At 50.1% G+C, this 24,161-nt stretch overlaps 1 protein-coding gene across 48 annotated transcripts in view; it reads left to right on the forward strand.

The window, feature by feature from the left end:
* Positions 1-22,931, forward strand: part of LOC121453246 (CUGBP Elav-like family member 4) — a 275,079-nt gene extending 252,148 nt beyond the window's left edge. For 7 of the 48 annotated variants that reach the window (XM_041659795.1, XM_041659792.1, XM_041659793.1 and 4 more), the window contains exons 8-15: positions 547-696; positions 5,094-5,159; positions 6,560-6,643; positions 9,588-9,731; positions 13,322-13,400; positions 13,675-13,846; positions 18,742-18,826; positions 20,816-22,931. In XM_041659795.1, coding sequence (XP_041515729.1) covers positions 547-696; positions 5,094-5,159; positions 6,560-6,643; positions 9,588-9,731; positions 13,322-13,400; positions 13,675-13,846; positions 18,742-18,795 — 749 coding nt within the window. In that variant the 3' untranslated portion in view covers positions 18,796-18,826; positions 20,816-22,931. Of the gene's footprint in view, positions 1-546; positions 697-5,093; positions 5,160-6,559; positions 6,644-9,587; positions 9,732-13,321; positions 13,401-13,674; positions 13,847-18,741; positions 18,828-20,815 lie in introns of those variants that run through there. The other 41 variants (XM_041659794.1, XM_041659796.1, XM_041659803.1 and 38 more) reach the window with 15 other exon arrangements.
* Positions 22,932-24,161: the final 1,230 nt, after the last annotated feature.

The raw sequence follows: 24,161 nt of genomic DNA on the forward strand, positions 1-24,161 counted from the left end.
TCATCACTACCACAACCACTGCTATTGCTTCTGCTGAACGAAGCCAAATAGGGCTGAGATTGGACTCTAAATCGTCCTTTCTCGCTCTGTGTAAGAATCTAGAATGTTCCTCCAGTTGAATAGCAAGACTTCTTGGAGAAGCAGATAGGCCTCCCATGGACCCAAAAAGGATCAGTCAGTCCTGACTTAGCTGGAGTGGGCAAGAGCCACTGAAAAAGAACCAAGGGCCAAAGGTGGATAGAGTCAAGGACATGGGATCTAGAGTCTGTGTGCTCCAGATTCAAGGATACCCATCAGTAGTTAGAGAAGTCTTCATGGCATGGGGGCTCTGCCTTGAACAATGAATAATCTGGGATAAATGAAGGTGTTACATTCAAGAAATTAAGCCAAGCATAGTTTACCAACAAAACAGGGTGGTTGTGTAAGGTCCAAGTCTGTCCCCAGGCCCTGAGAGCTAGCAAGGTAGAACTCCATGACTCAGCCTTTCTCACCTTTACTGTTCCTTGTCTTACCTCTTCCCCAATCCCTCTATACCCCCCAAACTAGGTGGCAGCACCCCTCCAGGCATCACTGCACCAGCTGTGCCTAGCATCCCATCCCCCATTGGGGTGAATGGCTTCACTGGCCTCCCCCCACAGGCCAATGGGCAGCCTGCTGCGGAAGCTGTGTTTGCCAATGGCATCCACCCATACCCAGGTAAGCATGTCTAGTGGCCCCCCTTCCCCCTTCTCACTCACTGTCAGAAGAAGAGATGCACAACTCCAGCCCTCTGTGCTGTGGGAGCTCCTACGGCCATCCCCTGGTGGGGCCACCAAGGTGATCAGAGCATCTACTTCAGGGAACCTATAATGAAAGAGAAAGCACCAAAATCCTAACATGGGGGAGTGCCTTCTGATCCATAAGAGAGAATTCCATCCCAGGGGCTGTGTGCAGGATGAAAAAGCACTGAGAGCCATTGTACAACCCAGGTGGAGAAAAGGGGCCAGCAACTGCAAACTGACTGGGAACTTGGGCTGCAATAACTAGAAGGGAAGAAGCTAAAAGAATAACCTCATTTAGTGACAAGTAACGAAGGAGTCATTGCAGAAAGAACTGCAGTTACTTTGACTGACAGTCTAGCCATGACATTCCAGTCTAGTCTTCTGATGCTCTCTCTCACGCGCAAACACACACACACACACACACACACACACACACACACTCACACACACACACACACACACAGGTCAGCACTCTGGACAGCTCCTGGGGCCAGCTCCTGGGTTCATGACGTGGAATTAAAGATAAACAAGAAGACCCATTGCTGGTTGCCAAATGACTTTGTTCCTGTCAAATCCAGTGATCCTCACATAACAAGAGCATGCAGTTGTCCTGAAACACTTCTTCCTTCTCACAGGAAGGATGACAGAAATCAGGGCAGGGAAGCAGGGTCCAGAGTCCTAGACTATCAAGTAGCTACATAAAAGAGATGCGCAAGGCACGGTCCTTTGTAGATGGAGGCTGCTCGGTCGCTTTCTGCTCACCCAGACCTGAAATAATAGCACAAAAACTATATTAATTAAAACACTGTTTGGCCAATAGCTTATGCATATTTTTAGCTAACTCTTACATCTTAAATTAATCCATTTCTATTAATCTGTAAATTACCACAAGGCTGTGGTCTACTGGTAAGGTTCTGACTGGCAGCTGACATCTTTCTCGTTTGGTAGCTACATGACATCTCTCTGACTCCACCTTCTTTTCTCCTCTATCTGTTTCGAATTTCTGCCTTGCTCTATTCTGCCCTGCCATAGGTCCAAAGCAGCTTCTTTATTAACCAGTGGTAACAAAACATATTCACAGCATATAGAGGGGAATCCCACAGCAGTCCTCCTTTCTGGCTATCAGAGGAAGGGGTCATAAAAGCCCAGTCTTTGTTAGATGCTAGGATTCCAGGACATTGGATTGTCCCCTAGGAGGTCAAAGTTCAGTTGAGGGCACCATATCTCCTGTCCTACTCCATCTTTAAGCAGCACACTTAAACCAATCAAGAGGGAAATGTCCTCTGGTTCAAGATGGCCAAAGACTCAAGTGATGATTCCTACAGGCTAGAGAACCCCAGGAGCATTCCTGGGGAGCAAACCCATGCCAAACTTTAACAGTTAAGGTAAACAGAGAGCACAGCTCTAGGGTGGGCTGTTCCAGACACCCAGATGCAGGAAAGGCCTACTTGGAAGGAGCAGAATTGTTAGGAGGCAGGCCCAATAAGGACAAGAGCCCAGTCTGCAGCAGACTCACCTAGGTGGGGCAGATTGACGCTCATCAGAAACCACTATGGGTCCTGACAAAACCTAGCAGCTTGGAGGTTCTGATTTCACAGTCTAGAAGGACACTGCAGTATACACAGGTTGTAGCAATAGTAGAGTGTGATCTCCATGCTGGAGGAACATGGGAGAGAAGAACTGCCTAGTTCTGGACACAGAATTGTCCTTGATTCCAGTTCATGGCCTAGAATGCAGCCCTCAGGCTGCAGGGGTCTGGAGAGGGACTTGTTAGAGCCCACCAGTGTTCTGTAAGCATGGGGATCCTGCCTGGCACAGGTGGGCCAGGGGCATGCTGGAGGCAGAAGTGACTGTGCTAATCTCAGGCCTGGTGACTGGGAGATGCCACCCCTGGCACATCTGGGCATCCCCCACTCTCCTCTGCCACTAAGCCCATCTGGATCCCCAATTCCTTCCCCACCCTCACCAGCATCTGTGAGCCATTTCTCTGATGGAGCTTGGAGACATTTTCCCCCCTATTTGTAATAATCTGCCATATCCCATAAACAATTCCCTGACAGAACCAGAGGAGGGATGCAGGGAATGGAAGAAGAAAAGTAGTACATTAAAAAAATTAATTTACCATCTTTAAATGCAGAGTTTGGAGCCACCGTAATGAGCGAGATCCTTCAAAATGTTCGCTCTTTGGCAGTTACTAATGAGGTCGTTAGGCAGAAAAGCAGAGAGGGGTCCTCTGCATGCTGCTCTCCAATCTTAGCCCCAGTAGCTCCTCTGTTCTCCCATCTTGCTCACGACCATGTTCCATGTTGGAAGTTCCTAATGTGTGTGGTCTTTTTCTTTCTTTCTTTCTTTCTTTCTTTCTTTTCTTTCTTTTTTTTTTTTTTTGGTTTTTGGATTTTGGATTTTCAAGTCAGGGTTTCTCTGTACTGGACCTCACTTTGTAGACCAGGCTGGCCTTGAACTCACAGAGATCCACCTGCCTCTGTCTCCATGAGCGCTGGGGTTAAAGGCCTGCACCAGCACCACCCAACAATGTATGTGGTTCTAAGAGCCACATACCACCTTCCAAGGACTTGCTCTGACAAGCACTGAGAACTATTTATACCTTCCTCCCCATGTAGTGTTTGCTGAGCTCCCCCGCACTAGGCTGGGCACTGCCTCTAAACTTTACACGTTGTTTTGCACATTGGCTTCAAACTTCGCTCTGTTAGAAAGAGCACCATTTCTTACATGCATAAAGGTGCTGTAAGAGTGAGCATCCAGAAAGACCAAGATAACAAACCAGATATGGCTGTCATCTAGAGAGCTCAGAAGAAAGCAAAGGAAAGAGGGAGCAGGAATTAGCTCTGTCGAGTATCAGTTTGGAGTTCTTGGTTCTGGTCTCCACCATGGAGAAAAGTAGGGATTGGGTATTGGGCTGGAACAGCCCCAGGCAGGAAATACCTTTTATGACCCCTCTTTAGCTCCCTCCTGCTAGGCAGAGCCCCACCTGTGGAGGGTTGTGCATGCCCCCAATTCCTAGTGCGTATTATATCTGTCACCTGCTTATCTATAGGGACTTTTGTCTCAGGCTTTTCTAGAGGCTCCTCTGAGCCCTAGGTGCTGTTTCCCATGTGGAATTTTACTTGCGAACAAGAGCTCAAAAAGAAGTGGGCATTGTCCCCGTTAAAGGCATTGAAGCCTGACAGGTAGTTAGCTTGACTGGTTAAAGGACATGTGAGCCCAGGGGCTTTCCCCTGCCATCTAGGGTTAAACAGTTTATTCCCAACACAGTGGGGTTGCATCCTCCCTGTGTGTGGACATCTATCTCTGTGCATCTCCCTGGGCCAGCCCACTCCTCATGTCAATCATCAGGGGCCTCAGCAATCAAGGACTGTACCCACTACTAGTCCATACTTAATTCTACTGAAAGCCCCTCAGCACCAACGAAGGCCAGAGGCAAAGCAAGTCTTTCCCCAGGCCAGTTTCCCCAAGGGTCTTAGTAAAGTTTCCATTCAAGGTGCTTCTCTTGTTCTAGCTCCTTGACTTCTCTGGGAGGTATCTTTCTCCAAGCTCTATTGGTAATCACCATGGGATGGAAAGGGTTTATTTGCTTACATATCATGGGCCACAGTCTCTTGAGGAAAGCCAAAGTAAGAACCTAGGGCAGGAACTGAAGCAGAAGCCATGGTGTAGGGCTGCTTATTGGCTTCTTCCCCATGATTGGCTCAACCTATGATATAACTCAGGACCACTTTCCCAAGGGTGACACTGCCAACTACGAGCTAGGCTCTCCTACACTGACCATTAGTCAAGAAAATTCCCTGCAAACTTGCCTAAAGGCCTGTCTGATAGAGGCATCTTCTCAGTTGAGGTTTTTGTTCCCAGATGACTCTAGCTTGTGTCACATGACAAAAATCCACCCAGCACAGGGACAGAGTCAGGGCCAGTCTTCCCAGAGCTTTCATTCACTGCTCCTACCTTCTTCTGGGGATCTGTAAACAAAAACCCCCAACCTAAGTGAGCACCGTTGGCTGCTCAGTCCCTCTCCAGGGCCAGGGCCCCCATGGTCTGGCACCTCTCCCCAGACTTCACAAACTTCTGCATGAACTGGTCTCAGCCCCACCCCAGGTCAGCTTCACTATACACTTCCCAGCTAGAACGGACAGTTCAGTACCTACTTAGGTTTTGGGTACAGATCAGAGAACTCCAACAGGAGCCTGTCTCAGCTGTCCTGCCTTGGAGCCGGTCTGTGGTGACCAGGGTTGGGCAGCAAAGCCACGCTTGGCATGGTGGGGGCAGGGACTAGCTCAGGTGGATGTCACTGACCTCTGGTGTCTTGGCTTCCTACAGCACAGAGCCCCACCGCAGCGGACCCCCTGCAGCAGGCCTACGCTGGAGTGCAGCCTTACGCAGGACGTTAGTATCCACGCAGCCTCTTGGCTCTTTCACCAGCTCTACCCGTCTTTCCATACACCATACCTTCCCTCTCCAGCCCTGCTCCCAGGCCTGCATGAGGCGGGGAGGGAGTAGTGGGGGCTCTAGATGGAAGGAGGGAGGGCGGAGCTGGCACGGTTCTCATCACCACCCAGCTGTCTTCCACCTGGGATTCTCTACATGGTGCCCTCACATGGGGTGGAGAGAGGGCCAGAACTCCTTGAGTTGGTGAGCCAGAGTAAAGTTTTGCCCTTGATGTGCAGTGACACATTTGCTTTCCTGTCCCTATGGCACTACCTGCCAGGGCCAATGTGCCTGATAGTCCCATGTTGCATAGCTACGTTGGTTGCTGCTCTGTGCAGTCCATGGTCTCTGACCCAGAAAGCAGAGGCCTGGATATGAGAGGAGGAGCAACTCTGGAGGGGAAGCAGCTTCTCCTATCCAGGCAAGTAAGATGGAGCCCAGAGGAGAGGCAGCAAAATGGACACGACAGGCAGGCAGGAAGAGGTGGCCTGAGGCCAGCAGGCCAGGTGTCATAGAATCCAGCCACGCTGTCAGTCAAGCCTCTCCCTTTGCCCCACCACTTGGCCACATACTCTTGTCATCCCTACCCAGCCTGTGTCCACTGCCTGGGCTGGCTAGGGCGCGTCTTCACTTACTTTGGAGATCTAGTGACGCCCCTCTGTGGGAGATGGGGCTACCCCAAAAGATGGGATCTCAGGGAAAGTTGTCCTTGCTTAGTTGGAGCCAAGAAGAGGCCCTGCTATTGGACCCTTCCCAGCTCCAACCTCAGGCTCTGCAGCCCTGGGAGCCAGGCTGGGCTGCTAGGAGAGAGAGCCCTTCTGCCCTCCCTCTGACCAAAGCTTTTCCAACCAATCACAGGGAACATCAGGCATACTCCTGGGGAACACACAGCCACATTTCATCGGGCAGCTCCTTATACCCCACCAGGTATCATCTGAGCAGAAGTAGGTCAGCTATGATGGTCCATGCACATAGTCACATGCACACAGACATATATATATACACAGATACACACACATACACACACAGACACATCCACATAGTCACATACACAGACACACACACAGAGACACATACACACACAGTCACATAAACAGACACACACACAGTCACATAAACAGACAGACAGACAGACACACACACACACACACACACACACAGAGGAATCGTTGATCTTCATACTGACATTTCCCCTCCATAGGTAACCCAAACAGAGCTGCTTTCTCTGAGCTGCTGTACAGCCTGTGGCTGGTGGCTCTTGCTGACACTGAAATCTCTCTCTTTATTCTGGCCTCCCACCCTGTCTATGTCTCTCTGCGCCCTGTTGCCATCTCTTGACTTTTTCTTCGGCTCTCCAGCAGCTGCCTACCCTGCTGCCTATGGTCAGATAAGCCAGGCCTTTCCCCAGCCACCGCCAATGATTCCCCAGCAACAGAGAGAAGGTGAGTCTCATCCCCTGTTCCTCCCCACTCCCTGAAGAGGCTGCTTCCCTGGGCCTCTGGCCTCCCCAGGCCTCTGACAGGCCTTTGGTTAGCTGTGAACACGGAGGTGGGTGGGAGAGCTGCTGGGCTAGAAGAGGTACTCTCCTATTCATACCGGAGGTGTGCATCTTGTAAGAAGCCCTCAAGACAAAGTAGTCTGGCCCCAGGGCAGGTGACAGGATACCATACCCCTGGAGCCAGCAAGCCATGCCCAAGGCACCTTCTCTACTCCCTACTGTAATTTGTGGTTTGACACAGCTCACGTGCATGTACATTGGTCTTTAAAAACCAACCCTTGAGAATGGGGAGGTTGTTTTCCTGCTGCCGCAAGCCCTACCAATCATTCTTCAAAACAAGACCTGGTAGAAGAAGTTAAGAATGTATTTGCTGGTGGAGGCCTTGTCCCTGCTCCAGAGAACACGTAGTTCCATCCCCTGTAGTGATCTTCTGAGGTCCATCGGCTGTGATCCCAAAGAGAGAAAACAGAGCTGGGAAGTGGGGCTCCAGCAACGGGGCAGCCTTTGCAACACTGGGCACTGAGGAGATGGTGGCTAGCCTCAGGTGGTCAGGGAAGTGAGGTGCTGCAGGAGGCATAGCCCACCTGCCTTCCCTGAGGGGTAGGACTTGGTCAGTGTGGAGGGCAGGCAGAGATAAATGCTCAAGACTGGAAGGAGCAGGCACAGGAGACTAGTTTATCCTATGCAGTCCTATGCAGGATGCATGTCCCCTCCAGGTGATGGGGAGAGAAAGGTGACATTCCCAGACAGGCTCCACAGGTAGGATGAGGTGTTTGACGGTAACAGTGCAGCTCAGTGAAGAGGGATGCCCTAGATGGTCGTGTGTGGGCAGAAGTCAGAGTGTGGGTAGAGGACAAGCAAGACCAGAGCCTTGGCAGAGAGTCATGACACCACTCATCAGTTTTCCTCCCAGTACCCAAAAGCCACAGAAGCAGCAAGATAGGAGACTATATAAATCGTCCCAGGGGCCCTGTCACAGAAAGCAGAGCTTGAGAATGAGGAACACAACCAAACCTCATCTTCTTCACCTCCTAGTAAGGGTGTCCTGTAACAAGGCCACCAAGTCTGTTCCAGCAGTTCACATGGCAGGTTCCAGTGGTTTCTGAATGTCAGGCAGGCTGCTCCTGAAGCAGACACTGTCCGTGATCTGGAGTTTAGGTTACTCTCATATGACTTTGAGTACACACTGATCCAAATCCCTTTGGTGAGAGAGCCACCAGCAGTGTGGACTTTGAACTACATCCCTCTGGGTCTGACTCCCAGACTCACCATAGCCTGTTTAGGTAACTCCACACAGAGTCCCTCGGCTCCATTGCTTACACAGTAAGAACAGAGGGCAGTTCCTTAGAGAGATGTGCGTATTACACTCACTTGGGTCTGCTCTCCCAGGCAGCAAATGTCCACACACAGCCCTTCTCTGCCCAGTTACCACCTCCCCCTAAACCTCAAAAGGCATATTCCCATGCATCAGACAGCTCCTGAGGACCACATCATCACATTTTCCCATACCCAGCACCCCAGAGATCTGTGGGCCTACCTTCCTGCAGCCCAGACCTTCCTCAATTACATCAGAGCCACAGGGGTGGACCAGGAGCCCCAGTATTGCTGATCTAGGCCTAGAGCCCAAAGGCCCCACACTGTCTGCTTCTTGCTTACCTCTCTCTCTCTCTGTCAGATTCCTTTATCTCTCTGTCTTAAAGGTCTATGAATCCCTAAACTCTGTTACATGCGTGTGAATCTGGAGGAGTTCTGAAGGAGTGTAACTTAGATTGGTCCTCAGTGGTGGCTTCTGCCCTGAAGAGTCCATCTCAAAGTCTAAGGGATACATGGCAGATGCTTCTTAGGATGACAGGATACAGACTTGGGAAGATTTTCATTTATTTAGTTAAAATCAATCCGTCTGACCACTGCAAAAGAAACACATCTTTATCTGGAAATTAGCCGGGCAGGCTATGGTTCATGACAGATAGGCAGAAAGCAGAGCTCACATTATGGAAGCTACAGGCTTGGTTCATAGCTTGACTTCACCTCCTCCACCCCCAGCTATGTCTTTTGATTTGACCTCTTTGGAACACAGTTTCTTCAGCAGCAAAGTGGTGACAGTGTAGCTAGGTGAGGGGGTGCTGCAAAGGTGAGTCCCATTCAGCCCAAGGATGTCTCCTGGTGGGGCGGAAGCATTCCAGCTGCTGTTCAGATGAGGCAGGCAGCTCAGGGGCCGTCAACCCTGGAGCCTCCCTCAAGCTGTTCCTGTGCCATGTGCTGGATCAGGAAGGGGAAATCTTGCTTTCTGCCATCAAGACTAGGAAGGTGGAAGGTATGGAGCAGGGCAGTGGGGCCTTAGAAAGAGATCTGTGTGAAGCCTGCGGGGTCTATGTGCCTGTCTCTTGGGTTGGCTGGTAGGTCTGTGAGTTAAGGCTAAAAGGGAGAGAAAGGAAGTGTCAGCACAGGGAGGGCCATTTCCTCAGCCCCCCAGAACAGGGACTGGGCAGGAGAGTACCCCCAAGCTCTGTGCTCCTTTCTCAGCACCTTATTTCCAGGGGCATAGCTGATCAGACCTTGGCATATTAAACCCCATTTTCTCATTGACTCTGCCTGCCCTTCCAGCCCCAGAGCTGCTAGGGTACCCATGATTGATCTTTTTGCTAAACCACCACTGAGACACAGAAGGGTTCAGTGATGTGCCCGAGGCCCAGAAGAGATTGGAGCTCATATTAGGGGCTCAGTAAACTCTCTCTGTTTTGGGGAGTAGCTCCTGGACTGGGAAAGAGCCTCCACCTCCTAGCCCCGCCCTCTCTCCCTGCTGCATGGCCTAACTCACCTTTCCTCTGTCTCTCTCTTTTCCCCACCCTGCCACCCCTCCTCCCTGCCCCTCCCCTCCCCTACCGCAGGGCCCGAGGGCTGTAACCTGCTCATCTACCATCTGCCCCAGGAGTTTGGGGACGCTGAGCTGATGCAGATGTTCCTCCCTTTCGGTAATGTCATCTCCTCGAAAGTGTTTGTGGATCGGGCGACTAACCAAAGTAAATGCTTTGGTGGGTAAAGATAACAAACCATTCAGCTTCACCTAGGATGGGGGCTGCTCCCACCGACTCCTCCTGCTCCTTCACACTGCCCCAGGTGCTCCTGGGCCCAGCTTCCATCTCTCAGTCCTTTTCTTCTGTTCTGCTCTTCCTCTGGCTTCTCGGCTTTCCTTATTCACACTCACGTGGCTCCCACCCCCCACTTCCGGCCAAGAAATCCCTTGCTAGCCCCAAAGCCCAGCTGCAGCCAGCAAGACAGGGAAGGGGGCACTGTGGGTGGGGGTGGGAGTGTAGCATGTAGAGCCAGAGTCCATTCCTCTTCCCAGCAGCCTCCCGTGCTCAGAGAGTCTGGCTCGAGCCCTCGGGTGAAGGATCCAATGGTCAGTCAGCCTGAGGAGGCTCTCCCTACCTGCCCCCTTAGCCCTCTCTCCATCTTTCTGTCCCGCCACCTTTCCCGTGTCTGCCCCATTCCTTGCTCCTCGCATGCCATGCAGAGACCCCACCCTTACACCCACTTCAGGCCACCAGAGTGGGCATTGTTGGGGAGCCAGGAGGAGACTGCTCTCAGGAAGTCTACGTTCTGAGCACAATAGCTCTGTAGCAGCAGCGAGCTAGGCTGAGTACCAAGCAATGAGCAATAAGGAAAGCAGGAGGCTGGAATGAGAAGAGGCAGGGGGCAGGAGATGAGGGTTCAGGAGATGAGAGGGCTCACAGTACAGGAGAGGGAGGACTGCGCTAGACTTCTGCCATTCTGTGGGGAGTCTTTGACTCCTGTTTTATAAATTCAGCACTCTTATCCAGATAGGTCCAGATCTCATGGGATCCTCTCTCATGCTCACACTTCTTCTTTCAGCTCCTTCTTGACCCATCCCCCTCCTTTTCATTTTCCATCAGAACATCCTTTTAGGGCAGTATCTACTTGTGAGTCCCCAAGGGATAAGAGTATAGAGCCCATGGAGTGCCATACATGGAGCCAGAGCTGAGTCTGCCAAAACTTCACGTGACTCTCAGATTCTGTGTGTAGGAGGAGAGAGTGGGAGCCTGTAATGGCCAGGAAACATAGGGATGTACATTGTAGGGAAGGCAGCACAAACTGTGATGGCCAGGGAATGTAGGGATGTATACTGTAGGGAAGGTAGCACAGACTGGCCAAGCACCAGGAAGCATGAAGTATTGAGGGCTTTCCAGTATGCGATCACAAAAAGCTTGGGGACTCAGGGTGTGTCTCCCAGGAGAGTCAAGATCTTGACACCATCGTGCCCTCCCTCCCCTCTGGCAGCTATGACAGAAAACCCATTTTTCTCCAATCACACAGGGCTGCCCCAGCATCTTATGTCTCCTTGGCTATGAAAAGCAAAGAGAAGAACACATAGCTGTGCCTCTCCCTACCGACTGGCACGTCTCTTTATGAATTAAGATGATGTATATAAAACCAAACTGGAAGCCAGTTCCATTCGTGCTCTACTCTCCAAATGTCATTTACGCCACAAACATCACATAAAGACCACCACTAGGAGCCTCTAGCCACATCACATGTGACTTATTGTCTGTCCCTATGGAAACAACCCGATTTTCAAAGTCATTTCTGCAGTGTGTACCTCCAAAATGACTGCTTCGTCCCTTAGACCACTTACGCTCTCCAGGACCAAGGTTTCCTTTTCTTTTCTTTTGAGACCCTGACCATACACCTCTACTTGATTCCTTCTTCTCTCCTTAGGCTTCTGTCTTGCCCCTGCCCCCCCTTAAGCCACTCGGGTCTCCTGGCTGACTCCTACAGGACAGCCTCCTTCCCTTTATCAGAGACCTTTACGGCCAGACCTTCAGTGACCACTCACGGGCAAGCCATTGGGCGCTCCGAGCCTCAGTGCCCTGATTTATGAACTAGGGATGTGACAGTTGTCCCTGAGGGGTCCTGTAAGGGGTCTATGAGTTGGAAATACAAAGGCATGGCTGAACAGACCTTCTGAAAGGGCCACAGTCTCTTTTCTTATAAAAACCATATGGCTGTAATCACGGTCCCGTGCTAACGTGCACCCCTCAGAGGCAGCATAAGCCTCCCAGAGCTTCATGAGGGAATGTATAGCACAAAGGCCCCTACTTTGGAAGGAAAACATCCTACCTCTGAGGCTTTTCAGTGTTTGGGAGGCAGGAACTTCCTGAAGGTGGGGTAGGAGGCTGTCTGGCAAAGGAAAGCAGTAAACAAGGGATGTAGTGTCCAGAGCCCCAGTCTTCTCACAGAAGCCCTTGCTCTACTGGCTAGTTGCCTAGTGAAACTAGATGAGGGGGGCCTGTTCCCCGAGCTCAGAAACACTTCCAGATCCTTAGCTCCCAGAAAGCACATGCCTTTCCAGGAAGCTGGGCTGCTGTTTCCTGCAAACTTCTACCCAATGGCCATCCCTCCTTTTGGCTTCACCCTAGACAGCTCTGAGGTCCTCCCTCTCCTCTCAGCTTTGCCCTTCTTTCCTCCAGAAAGACCTACAGAATCTGAGTGTCCCCCTAGAGTCAGTGCCAGAGGTGCACTGTGAGAGCGGAGAGTGGATGCAGTCAGGTGGGGCCAGGGCTTAGCTTCGCTCTCCTTCCCTAGTTAGCTTGGGGGACAGCAGTAAAAACAGACTCCCACTCCCACTCTGGAGTCATCAGACACACAGGTCAGTGGAGGGAGATGGCTGGAGGGGATGCGAGACTGGAGGCTAGTGGCCACCTGCTTTGGTACATGTTGATGCTGGTTTTTTCACTCTGAGCCTGACTCTAATCACTTATGCATGCACACGTGCACAAGTGAGACACAGAACACCCTTTCCCTCATCTCTCATGATACATGACTGCATGAATAAACTGAGCAAAGCAGGAAGAGAGGAGAGCCAGATGCAGACAGTGTCTGGGAGAGAGAGAGAAAAGGTCAGGAGAGAGCAAGGGTGTAGTTAACTCAGGATGCAGTCAGGGCAGGCCCAAGATACACAGCAAATATTCAGGAAAGCAGCTACTTTGCATGGCTTCTGGCCCCCATACTCTTTTTTCTTTCTTCTTCTTTTTTTTTTAACCTATCTCACAGCCATCTGTGGACAACCATGTTCTGTGTATAGCCTGGCCATCTCAGCCAAGCTGGGCTTCATGTGTTTTATAGGGTCTAAGTCCATTTTTACAGAAAATACGCCTCTGGAACAGATGAATTAAACAAAGCTCTGAAGGTTTATTTATTTCCTGCAGTGTTGGTGGCAAGAGGGAGTGCTTTTACTTGACGCCCCTAATTCTGGTCCCTAGTAGCCTGGCCCAGTGGATCACAGAAACCCCTTTCTCAAGTGCCAATTAGGGAACTGAGGAAATGCATTCAGAGGCTACTCCCCAACCTAAGCCACAATCTGGGCTATCTGCAGGTCACAAGTGAAGCAGAGCATAACAGTAGTGGAAGGCGCTACTCATCCCTAGGAAAGGCTGCTGGTGCAGGACAAGTCACATTTGTGTGTTTAGCCAGGGAGCTTCCCACAACGGCGAGGGCTGCGCACAGCCCCAGGGGTGAGGCGGGGTTGGGGGGGTGACCGGGCGGTGGAATGGCTTCCCCGACGTTCCTCCCTCCCGGCCCTCGCACTCCTCTCTCTCCCCAGGCCGGCACCCCGTGCCCTCCCGCTGCCAGGCCCCCTCCTGTCAGGGAGGACAGTGTGCAATAAGCTCCTCCGCCCGCAGGTGTGTCCGCCCTCTCCCGCGGGAGGAGAGGGCCGAGGTGGCGGGCCGGCCGGGGTGGGGGGTGGGTGGGCGCCGGCGTCACCGGGAGCCAAGGAGCAGCCGAGCCCGGGCCCGGGCGCCAGGCCGGGAGGGGCCTGCGGGCGTCGGGGCGGGGCTGAGGCCGGGCCGGGCCGGGGGCGGAGCCTCGAGCCCCGCCCCTCCCCTCCCCTCCCGCCCGCAGCGGCCCCGGGCGGCCCCGTGGAAACCCAGGCCCTGGTCCCTCGTGTCTCGCCAGGCTTCGTGAGCTTCGACAACCCGGCCAGCGCGCAGACCGCCATCCAGGCCATGAACGGCTTTCAGATAGGCATGAAGAGGCTCAAGGTGCAGCTGAAGCGGCCCAAAGACGCCAATCGCCCGTACTGAGCGCCGGCGGGAGCGTCCCCCGGGGGAGACCAGGACTCGCACAGGTAACCAGGGGCAGCGGGGCGTAGGGCCGGGAGGTTTGGATGGACCCGTCGCCTACTCGGGCCTTCCTGCGCCCGGCCTTCACCTGTGCCTTGGACCCGATGCGCCCTGATCAACCTGCTCCTGGCTCAAAGCCTACATTATAAGCATAGGACTAAGGTCATCCTGGCAGAACCAGGCTTGGTCATCCCCTCTGTTTCCCGAGCACGAAGTGTAGAAGCTAGGAACCTTCACCTCTGTGAAGGTGAGCAGAGCCTTGGGCCTGCGCCTTCAGGCTTCCATTGTGGTCCTATTAGACAGGGACCCTGGTTGGGCAGATGGCAAGCTCAGGTTCTGCAGTGAGAGAGACCCTCAGGTTGAGCCTTCTCCCAGACTCCCTGGCTTTTGTACGCCCAGGTTTGCTGGCAGCTTGTTCCTGTAGCTGCCGTAGCTTAGCCAGGGCTGGAGGGTCAGGGATTTTTCAAAGGAATTTTAGCAAGAAACACAGCAGGAGGACACTCAGCTAAGGAAGGGAGGGAACAAAGTTGGGAGTGGGAACCCTGCCTGGTGACCAGAGGTAGTTAGCCACTCTTTTTTTTGGGTTAAGTGTTCTCCTGGGTACAGCATATTACTGGGAAAAGAACGGAAGGAATGCTAGTCTATCAGGTCCACCTCTGCCAGTTCCTTTGATGCCACCCTCCCCAGCAATCCTCAGCTTAATCACTGAGACCAGAGATGAAGGTCACGCGAGACCTCTTCTAGCTCAGATTGCTCCACCCCACCCCTTCCTCCTTTTATTCAGCAGTACTGTGCCTCAGGCACTGTGTTGTGTGTGTAAGGAAGTTGGAGATAGATTACCTAGAATTGGCGGGTGTGTGAACGGAAGCCGGACTAAAGAAACACAGTCAGAATTGTCAGGCCTGCCCGAGCTGATGTTGGAGTGGATTACAGAAGGTGTTGGAGGGAGCATCTGGGGATGAGTGTCCTTCCTCTGGGGCAAGGTCAGGGGCAGCACGTCTGAAGAGCTAGCAGGGGGCTGAAGGTGTTGCAGGGAGGGCTGAGAAGTGGGAGAGACCCTGAAGGCCACGGTGTAGATTTGGGCTTCCTCTGAAGTTGGAGAGGTGTTCAGGGGACCTGGGGTAGCCTGCTCCTAGGCTGCACGGGCTGCTGCAGCTCAGACCTGCCGTGTTGACCTCAGTCCAGGGCAGGGCAGGCACTGTGGATGCTGACATAATTTGAAGGTAGAGCCAAAGATGCTATTCTTGACACATTAGAAGGTGTGGAATGGGAGAGGACCCTGGGGAGACACCCACAGTTCGTCCCTAGTGATAGAGAACAGAGAGTCTGTAAGAAAGATGAGGCATGTGAGAGTTAAGCCATTAGGTGGAGGTTCAGGATCAGGAGTGTGGGAGGGAGCTCTCAGATTCCCAGTCTCTCCTGTCATTTCACACTTCCCTGCAGGGGTACAGGCACCAGCAGAAGAGCCTTCTGCACCAGCTGAAACAGGGGATCTTTTCTCTCTCTGTGAACTTTAGCCCACACTCTGTAAGCCTGAAAGAGCAAAGCTTGACTCTGACCTCACTTCCCAGCTCTGCCAGTTTCTGCCGTATTAGTACATGCAGGCATGTTGGTTCACAGAATCTGAGCACTATTTTGTGCTGGGTGTTGGGACTGAGGATACAGAGATGAGAAGGTTACATCCCAGAGTCCTGCGCGCACAGGCACCAAGGTGCAGCCAGCAGATGGGTTTGCTCTCACAGACGAAGTCACAAAGCTCTTCCTGGACATTGAACACACTTCCTGGAATAGAGAGTGTACTCCAAGGTGCATGCCTAGGCTTCTGCTTCCTTGCTAATGAAACCACGATTGTGGAGCTTATCAGAGGGAGGATTTGGAGGTGCCTGAGGGCATCTTTGCTAGCAACTCTGGTCATTCCCTTATTGCCTAAGCAAGGGTAGAACCTCTAAGTCAGAAATTCCTAGATGCAGAATGGAAAAAGGCAAGTGTGTTGTGTGGGACATGAAGTAAGTAAGAAGTGGACCAGAGGGTGGACAGATCCAGCTGGCACTCAGACTTGGGAGGAGTCCTTCCACCAGTAAATACAAAGGTTGTGATGACCACCACAGACTTTCATAGACCAGGCATTGCTCTGACAGGCAACAGTTGGTAACGTGTAGCTACCAGCCATGATTCCCTATCCAGCGGGAAATACCAGAATTCTTCCCTCACAGGTGAGCACAGAGGGATTAAGTGACTTGCCCATCAGCCAGTGAGCAATGGAGCCAAAATTTGAGTCCAGAAGCCTAGCTCCCTCCAAATAGGGAGAATGGAAAACTATTGCCCTCATCTCAGCCATCTGCCTGCCTCCCCCCTAGGACACACAGTCTTAAGCCGCTATCAAGATGCGCTTGTAGTTTTCATGCAGAGAGTATTTAGTGCCACTGCCTTTGCAGCCCAAGAGGTTGGAGGCTGTAGTAGAAGGGTTCTGAGAGAAGGCAGGGCTATTCAAAGCAGCTGAGGGGCAGCCAATAGGAGGAAAGAGCACACCCACAGAGGCGACTCCGAGGATGTACTGTCACAGGTCAAGGGAGGCTTGAGGGACCAGGTAAAGCTGGGAGCAGCGAGGTGGTCACCCTGTAGTAGTAAGATGGGATTGTGCAAGGCCAAGTCAGAGCCACTGTGATGCATGTTTGGAGAAGAGAGATTCAAGCAAGGTAGCTAGGTAGCTAGGCAACATGGCTAGGTTTGGTTCCACAGACTGAGGCCCCAATAGGGTAGGGTCAAGGCTGGGGACAGCAAGGCTCTCCTCCCTTGCTGGTTTCCTATCTCCACTGGCTGTTTGGGCCTGGTATATCCCCACCCAGCCTGTGCAAGTCTGGACTATAGCTTAATGTCCGGGTCTTTTATGGCTAGAGCCAAGCTATTTTAGATGGTTCAGGCTGGTGGACCAGAACGTTCCAGACTTGATCTCAGCTTACCCATGCTGGTCAGGACCGTATTATCACCTCTAGGGTTGTGCTCTGTGAGGTAGCCCTCCTTGGGGGATGGATACGAATGGGACTGTATTGTGTCTGTGGCCCAGTGTAGGAGAGATGAAGGCTGTATGAGAGGCTTCCCTGGTAGGGCTTGGAGAAGAGGAGCTGTATACATTCAGGTCTGAGTCCACATGGCAAGGGCAGTGCCTGGCACCCCGGGGCAGCTGGACTGAAGCTTAAGGGGAAACGAACAGTGGACTCAGGTAGGGAGTTCAGATCTAGACCCAGTGTGACTTCTCACTGCAGTTTTCAGAGCTGACACCTGATGGCAATGTGCTCCTTAGTTCTTCTGCTTCTCTAACCAGGCAGCCTAGCAGGGAGGGCTTCTCTGAGGGGCTGGGAATGCAGTCAGGATGCAGTGGGCACCTGAAAGAGAGGCCTGATGCTAGAAAAGCAAAGAATCCAGCGTGACCTGACAGGCAGGGTTGCTGGGGAGTGCCTCTGGGAAGGTTGAGCTGGAGGCCATGTGTGCGCCCAGTTGCCGGGCAAACGCAGTTTATTAGTTACAGTACCATTGTGAAAGTCCAGGCTTCCCTTCCACTCTTAAGGAAACCAAGACAGAGATTGGAAGTGTACTTCACAGGGGCTGGTGGGTTGAAGACTCTGGAGACAGAGAATGTGAAGGTCTTGGCACAGGCTTGAGTGTTATACAGAAACAGGGAGCAGGGAGCCAGCTCTCAGATAACCTCAGGAGGGGAGTTGGGTCAGGGACCCTTGACACAGGGTATCCCAGAAGAGAGCAACATGGTGATACCTACAGAGCAAAGCAGTTCTTCTTAGCCTGAGGGGTCCAGTCAGGGAGGTGGGACAGCCTGGAAAGCTGCTGATGATAGGTTGGGGAGGCAAGGGGTAGAGGAAGAATGGAGGAGTGGTCCAGAACCAAGGGAAGAGCAACAGGGGACAAGGCCAGCACCCTGCCTTCTGCAGCCCCACCCTGCAGCCCTCTGCAGGCCAGAGGCCCTCACAGCACAGAAGCAACCTTGGCTTGGGCAGCTGGTGAGCCAGTCAGTATGAGGTGACCACAAAAGGAATGGGCAGCACTCAGGCTCTTACAGGACACCAGGGGTTTTGATATAATTTACTGTAAAGGAAAGGCATTGGTTTGCCAGAGTGAGGAAGTGTGAGTGTAGCGGTGGACCAGAATGCCTTTTCCAAGGGTGGGGATCCATGGGTGGGGATCCAAGGGTGCTGCCCAGGTGGACTACACCGTGGTGGTGGCAGAGTGCCTCAGGTGACTCAGCTGGCCCACGTGCACAGCCCATCAGGGCACACTGGCTCCCCTGCAGGTCCTCAGGTGAGGAGAGCTCTACTTGTGGGGGAGAAGGAACCAAAGGTGTTAACAGAGCTTGCTCCCCGACACCTGCTTGCTGGCTATGGTGGTGTGAGGGGCTGATTTTTTTTCTGGCCCCCTCACCAAACTGCCTGTACCCCTTCCTCTTCCCAACGCATGATGGGTGCCCTTAGGGGCCCCGTGTGAGGTTCTGCTCCTGTTCACGGTGTGCCATGTGTCTGCATAAATAGCTGTGTGTGTATATGTGTTGATGTGCTCACCTTGTCTGTCTGCTGGCTCCCTCCATCTTTTGAGTTCCCTTTGGTTCCCCTATGATTTGACTGCTGTTTTCTCATCCAAGCTTTTAGACTGATGCTGTGGTCTGGTGCTGTATAAATATTTTTCCTTTTAATTTTGTTTTAACTTCTTCCTTCCCCTTCTTTACCCTCAACCCTTTCCCTGTCTCTCCTCCCTCTCTAATCCCACTTGCCCTACCCCTTCCCTCTCCCCACACTCTCTTGTTCCCCTTTCTCTCTCTCTCTACATATATAAATATATATATATAAATCTTTTCTTCTTTTGTCATTCAACCAAATTCCAACAACCCAACCAGGGCCAGTCAAATCCACCACAGTCTCGCGCTGAGCTAGGAATAAAGTTCACGTAATCACATGAGAGTGGAGAAAAGTCCCCCATCCGTAAGTTCAAATCAACTCAAAGTTCACAGTGTGACATGATGGCGTCATGTAACAAGGCTAAGAATCGGTTGCATGACACTTGCCGTCAAGTTTCGTGGAGGTGCTGTGATTGGAGCGTTTTTTCTTGGATGTCGTACCCGTGGATGATTGGCCAGTCATGATCACACGTGCATTTTCTTAACCCTTGTGCTGCCACGGTCTCTTTTGCTGTGCTCATTTTCGTTTGTTCTTGGTGCTTGCAGTGGTTTTACTTTCTGTTGTTTGGTTTTTCTTGTTCAGCGTTTTATTTTTTTTAAATGCTTCTCTAGATGTCACATAGAGAAAGAAAAAAAACAAAAAAAAATTAGTAAAACTAAAAGACAAATTCCTCAATTATCAAACATGGGATCATTTAACTGTATAAACCATTCTTTTTTTTTTCTTAAAAATAAGGAAAACATTTTTAAATATTTCTGCGTGGTTGATTTACTTGCACTTGAAAATATTGTGATTTTATTTTTTTCTAGAAATTTGGGGGCCTTTTTCAATTGACACTTTTCTAGGTTTGGTCTTTTTCGAGCTAGTCTATTTTAAATCTCACCTTATGAAAACCAAAACCAAAATATCTGTAGAAACAAAATGATAAAGAAAAAAATTCTAAGCCAAAAAGCTAGAGTTCAAAGCCAGAGGTCTCTGAGAGAGAACCTGGTAAAAATTGTAAGGTTTGTATTGTAGCCACTTGTGCTAAATTGAATGTGGGGCGGGAAGGGTGGCTGGGGTCATGGGAGGGGATTTTTGGTTGGTCCGGAAGAAAGCAGTAGCAACAAAAGCAAAATGCATCTTTTTATTTACAACTGAAAAAGGGTCCTTGACAAGTGTTTTTTAATTTGATTATTATTTTCTTTGGTGTTGTAATTGTTTAGACTGCTGTGTACGGTTTGCTGTTTGTTGAACCAACAGTGTGAAAACCTGCCAGCATGGATTGATATACGCATGACGTTGTCCCCTCCAGTGGGGGCTTTGCAGTTATAGTTTTCTTGATGTAACCAGTCACCCCATGTATAAGTGGAAGCTGCTTGCTAGAATGGAGATGAGTCTCATTTGTTAATTCACGATGGTTAAGCATTCGCCTTCTGATTCTAGTCAGATCATGATTTTTTTTTCCTTAAAAACAAAGCAAAACAAAAACCACCATTGGAAACAAAATCCAAGAACTGTTTCAATTAATTTATTTACGTTTGATAATTAAATCTATTTTGACCTTTTTTAGGTTCTCCCATCCAGTCCCTGGAAGTTCTGAATTTCCTCTAAATTCCCTGGCATGTATGAGAAAAGTATTGTGTATGTGCATATGTGTGTGCATAGATGCATTCACATACACACATATCCATGTATATACACATATGTGCAGGTGAATATGTTCTACACATATATCCAGATATACATATATATACACACAGCCTCGCAAATAGTTACTGACCTTGGGAAGAAGTGTTTGGTTAGAAACTGGGCAAGGATTTGGCAAAATCTGAGAAGCAGCTAGCTCTGTCTTTCTTAGTTTTCCTCGGGCTGGGGAGGATTGGTTTGGCCTGCCACACTTTTGCTGTCTTGTTTGCTAGGCTTCTGTATACATATGGTATCTGGGCTAGGTCCCTTCGGACAAGTTGAATTACAAATTGATATCCCACAGTCCCAAATTCTTCTAAATCTAGCAGTCCCTTAATCCAGAACCCTTCTTAAGGAAGCCAAATCAAGAATTCTCTTCCAACATCTAAGCTCCAGCTTTAACCGTCACCACTAGACTGCCCAATGGTTTCTCAGTCTGAATAGAAGAACAAATTTCTTCTGGCCGTATCATGATCATGACTAATTCTCATACTGGTCTCTCTTCCTTCCCACCCACCATCCCTCAGAAACCCCATCTTCCCCAGAGGCAGGATCCTATTGGTGTTTGGATGTGTTCTGTGTTTTCACACTTGGCTTAATCAGACCCGATTTTCTTCATTTTAGGGCAGGATGCTGAACGGGCTACATTAAAAACAAACCTCTTTCTCTCTCTATTTATAAATGAGAACTGTTGGATGACACCTTTGACATATCAGCCAATACCAATCAAGCTGAAGACTCCAGACACTCTGTGTGACTGTCACATTTCTTCAAGGAAAGTATAGCGTCTATGGAGTGCAGAGGGCACGTGTTTGGGGAAAAATACACATGACATAAAGATGATGACGACAAAGAAAAATGAGATAAAACAAACAAAATCCCGCAACTTTGAAACAAAATAACGCGAGCCCAGATGAGGAAGCTGAAGGGCTGGGCACTGGAAGAGCCACTGCTGCTGCCAACCGATCCTGGGGCTTTTCCAGCCCGTGGGCGCCCGAGGCAGGCAGAGGCAAGCGTGCAGCGGGGCCTGGTCCCCAGCAGGCGGCTGGGAGGCCGCCACTGAGCATCTCTGTCATTCCTTTAGCTATTTAGGGACCAAAGGACCAAACTTTTTATTGCAGATGTGTAGCTCTGTCAATTAGGGGTGGAATGGAGGCCAAACTCCTTCCTGCCTTTTGGCTGTTCTTGAAACAGCTTTAGAGCGATTCTATGAAAAATGTAATAAAAAAATAAAAAATAATAAAAAAATTTAAAAATGAACAAAAAAAAAACAGGAAAAAATAATGCTTCAACGCTTTTAAAACAGCAAGATACTAGTTCTTTGATACTTTGAGAGGCGCTTTGATTACCCCCATTGAAGTCTCTGAAACTTTCCTATGGTTTTCTGTATTATATGTCTGGATGGAGCTGTTAAGATAAACATACTGGTGGATATTTGGGGAAAGCAACAAAGATATTAAATCATTATCCGTTAAGAGTGAGAACACGTGGGGAACCAAGGGACTTCGAAGGCAAGGTAATTGTTGTGAAAAGTCTGTAAATGCTTCTAACTCTTCCCCCCTCTTAAAACCATAATAGTTGTACAGAATTTTAAAAGGAAAAGTTTAAAATACCTATATCATAGAAGAAAAAAAATTAGAGGAAAGCAAAAAAATAAAAAAGAAAAAAAGAAAAAAAAACCTTATAGAAGTTAGCGTTATGCTAAAATCCCAGATGTTGTAGGACTGTACTTCTGTAGAGTTTAGACTGAGCATCGATCCCGTCTCCCCGCGAGTGCTGTCGGACTCGGTCCCCAGGGGCCAGGCCGGACTGTCCAGACCTGCGGGCTCCAGCCGGAAGCGCCCCTCCGCTAGGAAGCGCCTCTCCGGAAGCGTCCTGCCGCCTCTCGCTTCGCCCGCCCGCCAGCCCGCTCGGGAGCCGTGCGCGTGCGCGCTCTCCGCCCTCCTCACCTCTGCTTCACTCGCCTTCTGTGCTTGTTCCGGAGACTTTCCAGGTCAGGGAGAACTGGGAACTTTTCATCTTCAAACAACTAGACAACATACACACACACAAAACCTTAAACAAGAGAGAGAAAAACAAACAATCTTTGAAGAATTTCTGAAACTGTTTACAAGGAATTTTGAAAAACAGGGATGTTTAAATGATGCCGGCTCTGTTTTTCTGTAAATAAATTTGCATATTTTGTAGGACTTTTAATTGTAATGATAGAGAAAAAAACAAGGAAACTATTTAATGAAAGCACGATATTTATCTTTGGTAAATGACTTTAGAGCAGTTAAAGACATTGCTTAAAAAACTCAGAATCAGAAAAAAACACTGAATTATTTAAGAACACATATATTTTAAAGTATAACATATTTATTATAATTTATTTGCACCCTTGGGAAGACTTGCTTTGCATTCTGCCTCAAGAGCTTCTCATTGATGTTCATCTGGAGGCCAGAGGGCTCTCGGAACTACCATTTTTTTCTTTAGAACGACAAAATTCTGGTTGCTCTCAGGCCTCCTCCCTTTTCTTTCTGTCTGTTCTGTTGTTTTACTTCATTTAGTTTTCTTTTTCTTTCTCTTGACTCCTCCTTTTAGGATGTCCAGATGTTGTAAAAAAAAAAAATCAGCTGCAGTTCAGTCAACTGCTCTTTTCACACTGACTCCCGAAACTCCTTGTAACCTTCTGTAACTATTGGATGACGCTTTCTCCAGCTTAGCCCTAAATAAAGCACAGTTTAAAAAAAAAAAAAAACACTCCAGCGTCTGCTTGCTCTGTGCCTCTCAGGTTCTTTCCAGTTGTGCTTCAAAGTGTCAAGGTCTGTCCAGGACCTTTCTTTTCCTGGGATCTGCCATACATACAGTTCCTCACTGTGACCCCAGCAGTCCAGCTGTGTGTGGGAACAATACAAGGCAAGCCTGTTCACCCTAAGAAAGCTTCAACTGTTACATTGAGCTAGTCTCCATTTTGGTTTGGGCTTCCTGGGGGAGAATTGGTCACAGAGCCTAGGCATAAAGATCAGGGTCCGCTTTTCTCTCTGACAAGTGGAAAACAAGGCTGTAGGACCTGAAGAGGAACCTCGAGTAGGACAGGGTCTTCGGGGAGGAGTCAGTGGAGGGAGGGACGACACAATCCCAACTTTGCCATCTTGGAGCTTTTTGCTTATGACCCTATACCTGCAAGGAGAGTTTGCCTGGGTGGAGAAAAGGGGAGAGTGGATGCCCTTGGAGTCAGTGTGCTGGAAAGAGTATAGGGAGAGGAACTGGAGTCCCACTCTGGGAAGCCTCTTTGGAGTGCTGTCTGCCCACACTTAGACGAGGCATAGATGCCCATGCTGCGAATGTCTTAGATGTCTTGGGAGCAGGTGAGTAATGTTCTAAAGGGGGAAGACAAGAAAAAGGGTTTCCTGGAGAGCAGGAGTGGGACTCCTGAGTGACAGTTTGGACAGAAGAAATCCAGCCACATGTTTTTCTCAGGTCCTCCGTGAAAGATACTTGTTCAATAATACTCTCTCTCCTCCCTGCCCTTCTCAGCATTCAACCCTGAAATATCTGGTCTTGGGATGAACAGGATCCAGGAGTTCGTCACAATTCATAGTTAGGGGTAGGAGCGTTGTAAAGTTTAAGGTGTCTACAGAAGGGAAATTCAGCCTTGGGGAGCAGGAGGCCATCCATCATTTTTTGGAGCGTGGGGCATTGCTTCACTCCGGCTTGGCTGCTCCAAAGGGGTGGTGAGGGCAGTGATAACAAAAGCTGCAGAGCAATCCCTAACACCCACGGACCACATGCTCCCACTTCTCCTACGGTACCAAGCACTCATCCCTGAAGTGTCCGCTGGAACAAAGAGCCCTCTGTGTATCAGCAAACATGGACAGGGCTCCAAAGCTGTGACTCCTCTGTAGAATGGTTCCGTGAAAGAGTAGACAATTGCCTCTGAGTTAATTCCCACACCCTGGTCTTCCCAACAGGATCTGAACTCAAGGGG

The sequence above is a fragment of the Microtus oregoni genome, unplaced genomic scaffold, assembly GCF_018167655.1.
Source record: "Microtus oregoni isolate MIOR12 unplaced genomic scaffold, Mior012 000011F_ref0000422, whole genome shotgun sequence".
In the NCBI taxonomy this organism is placed as follows: domain Eukaryota; kingdom Metazoa; phylum Chordata; class Mammalia; order Rodentia; family Cricetidae; genus Microtus; species Microtus oregoni.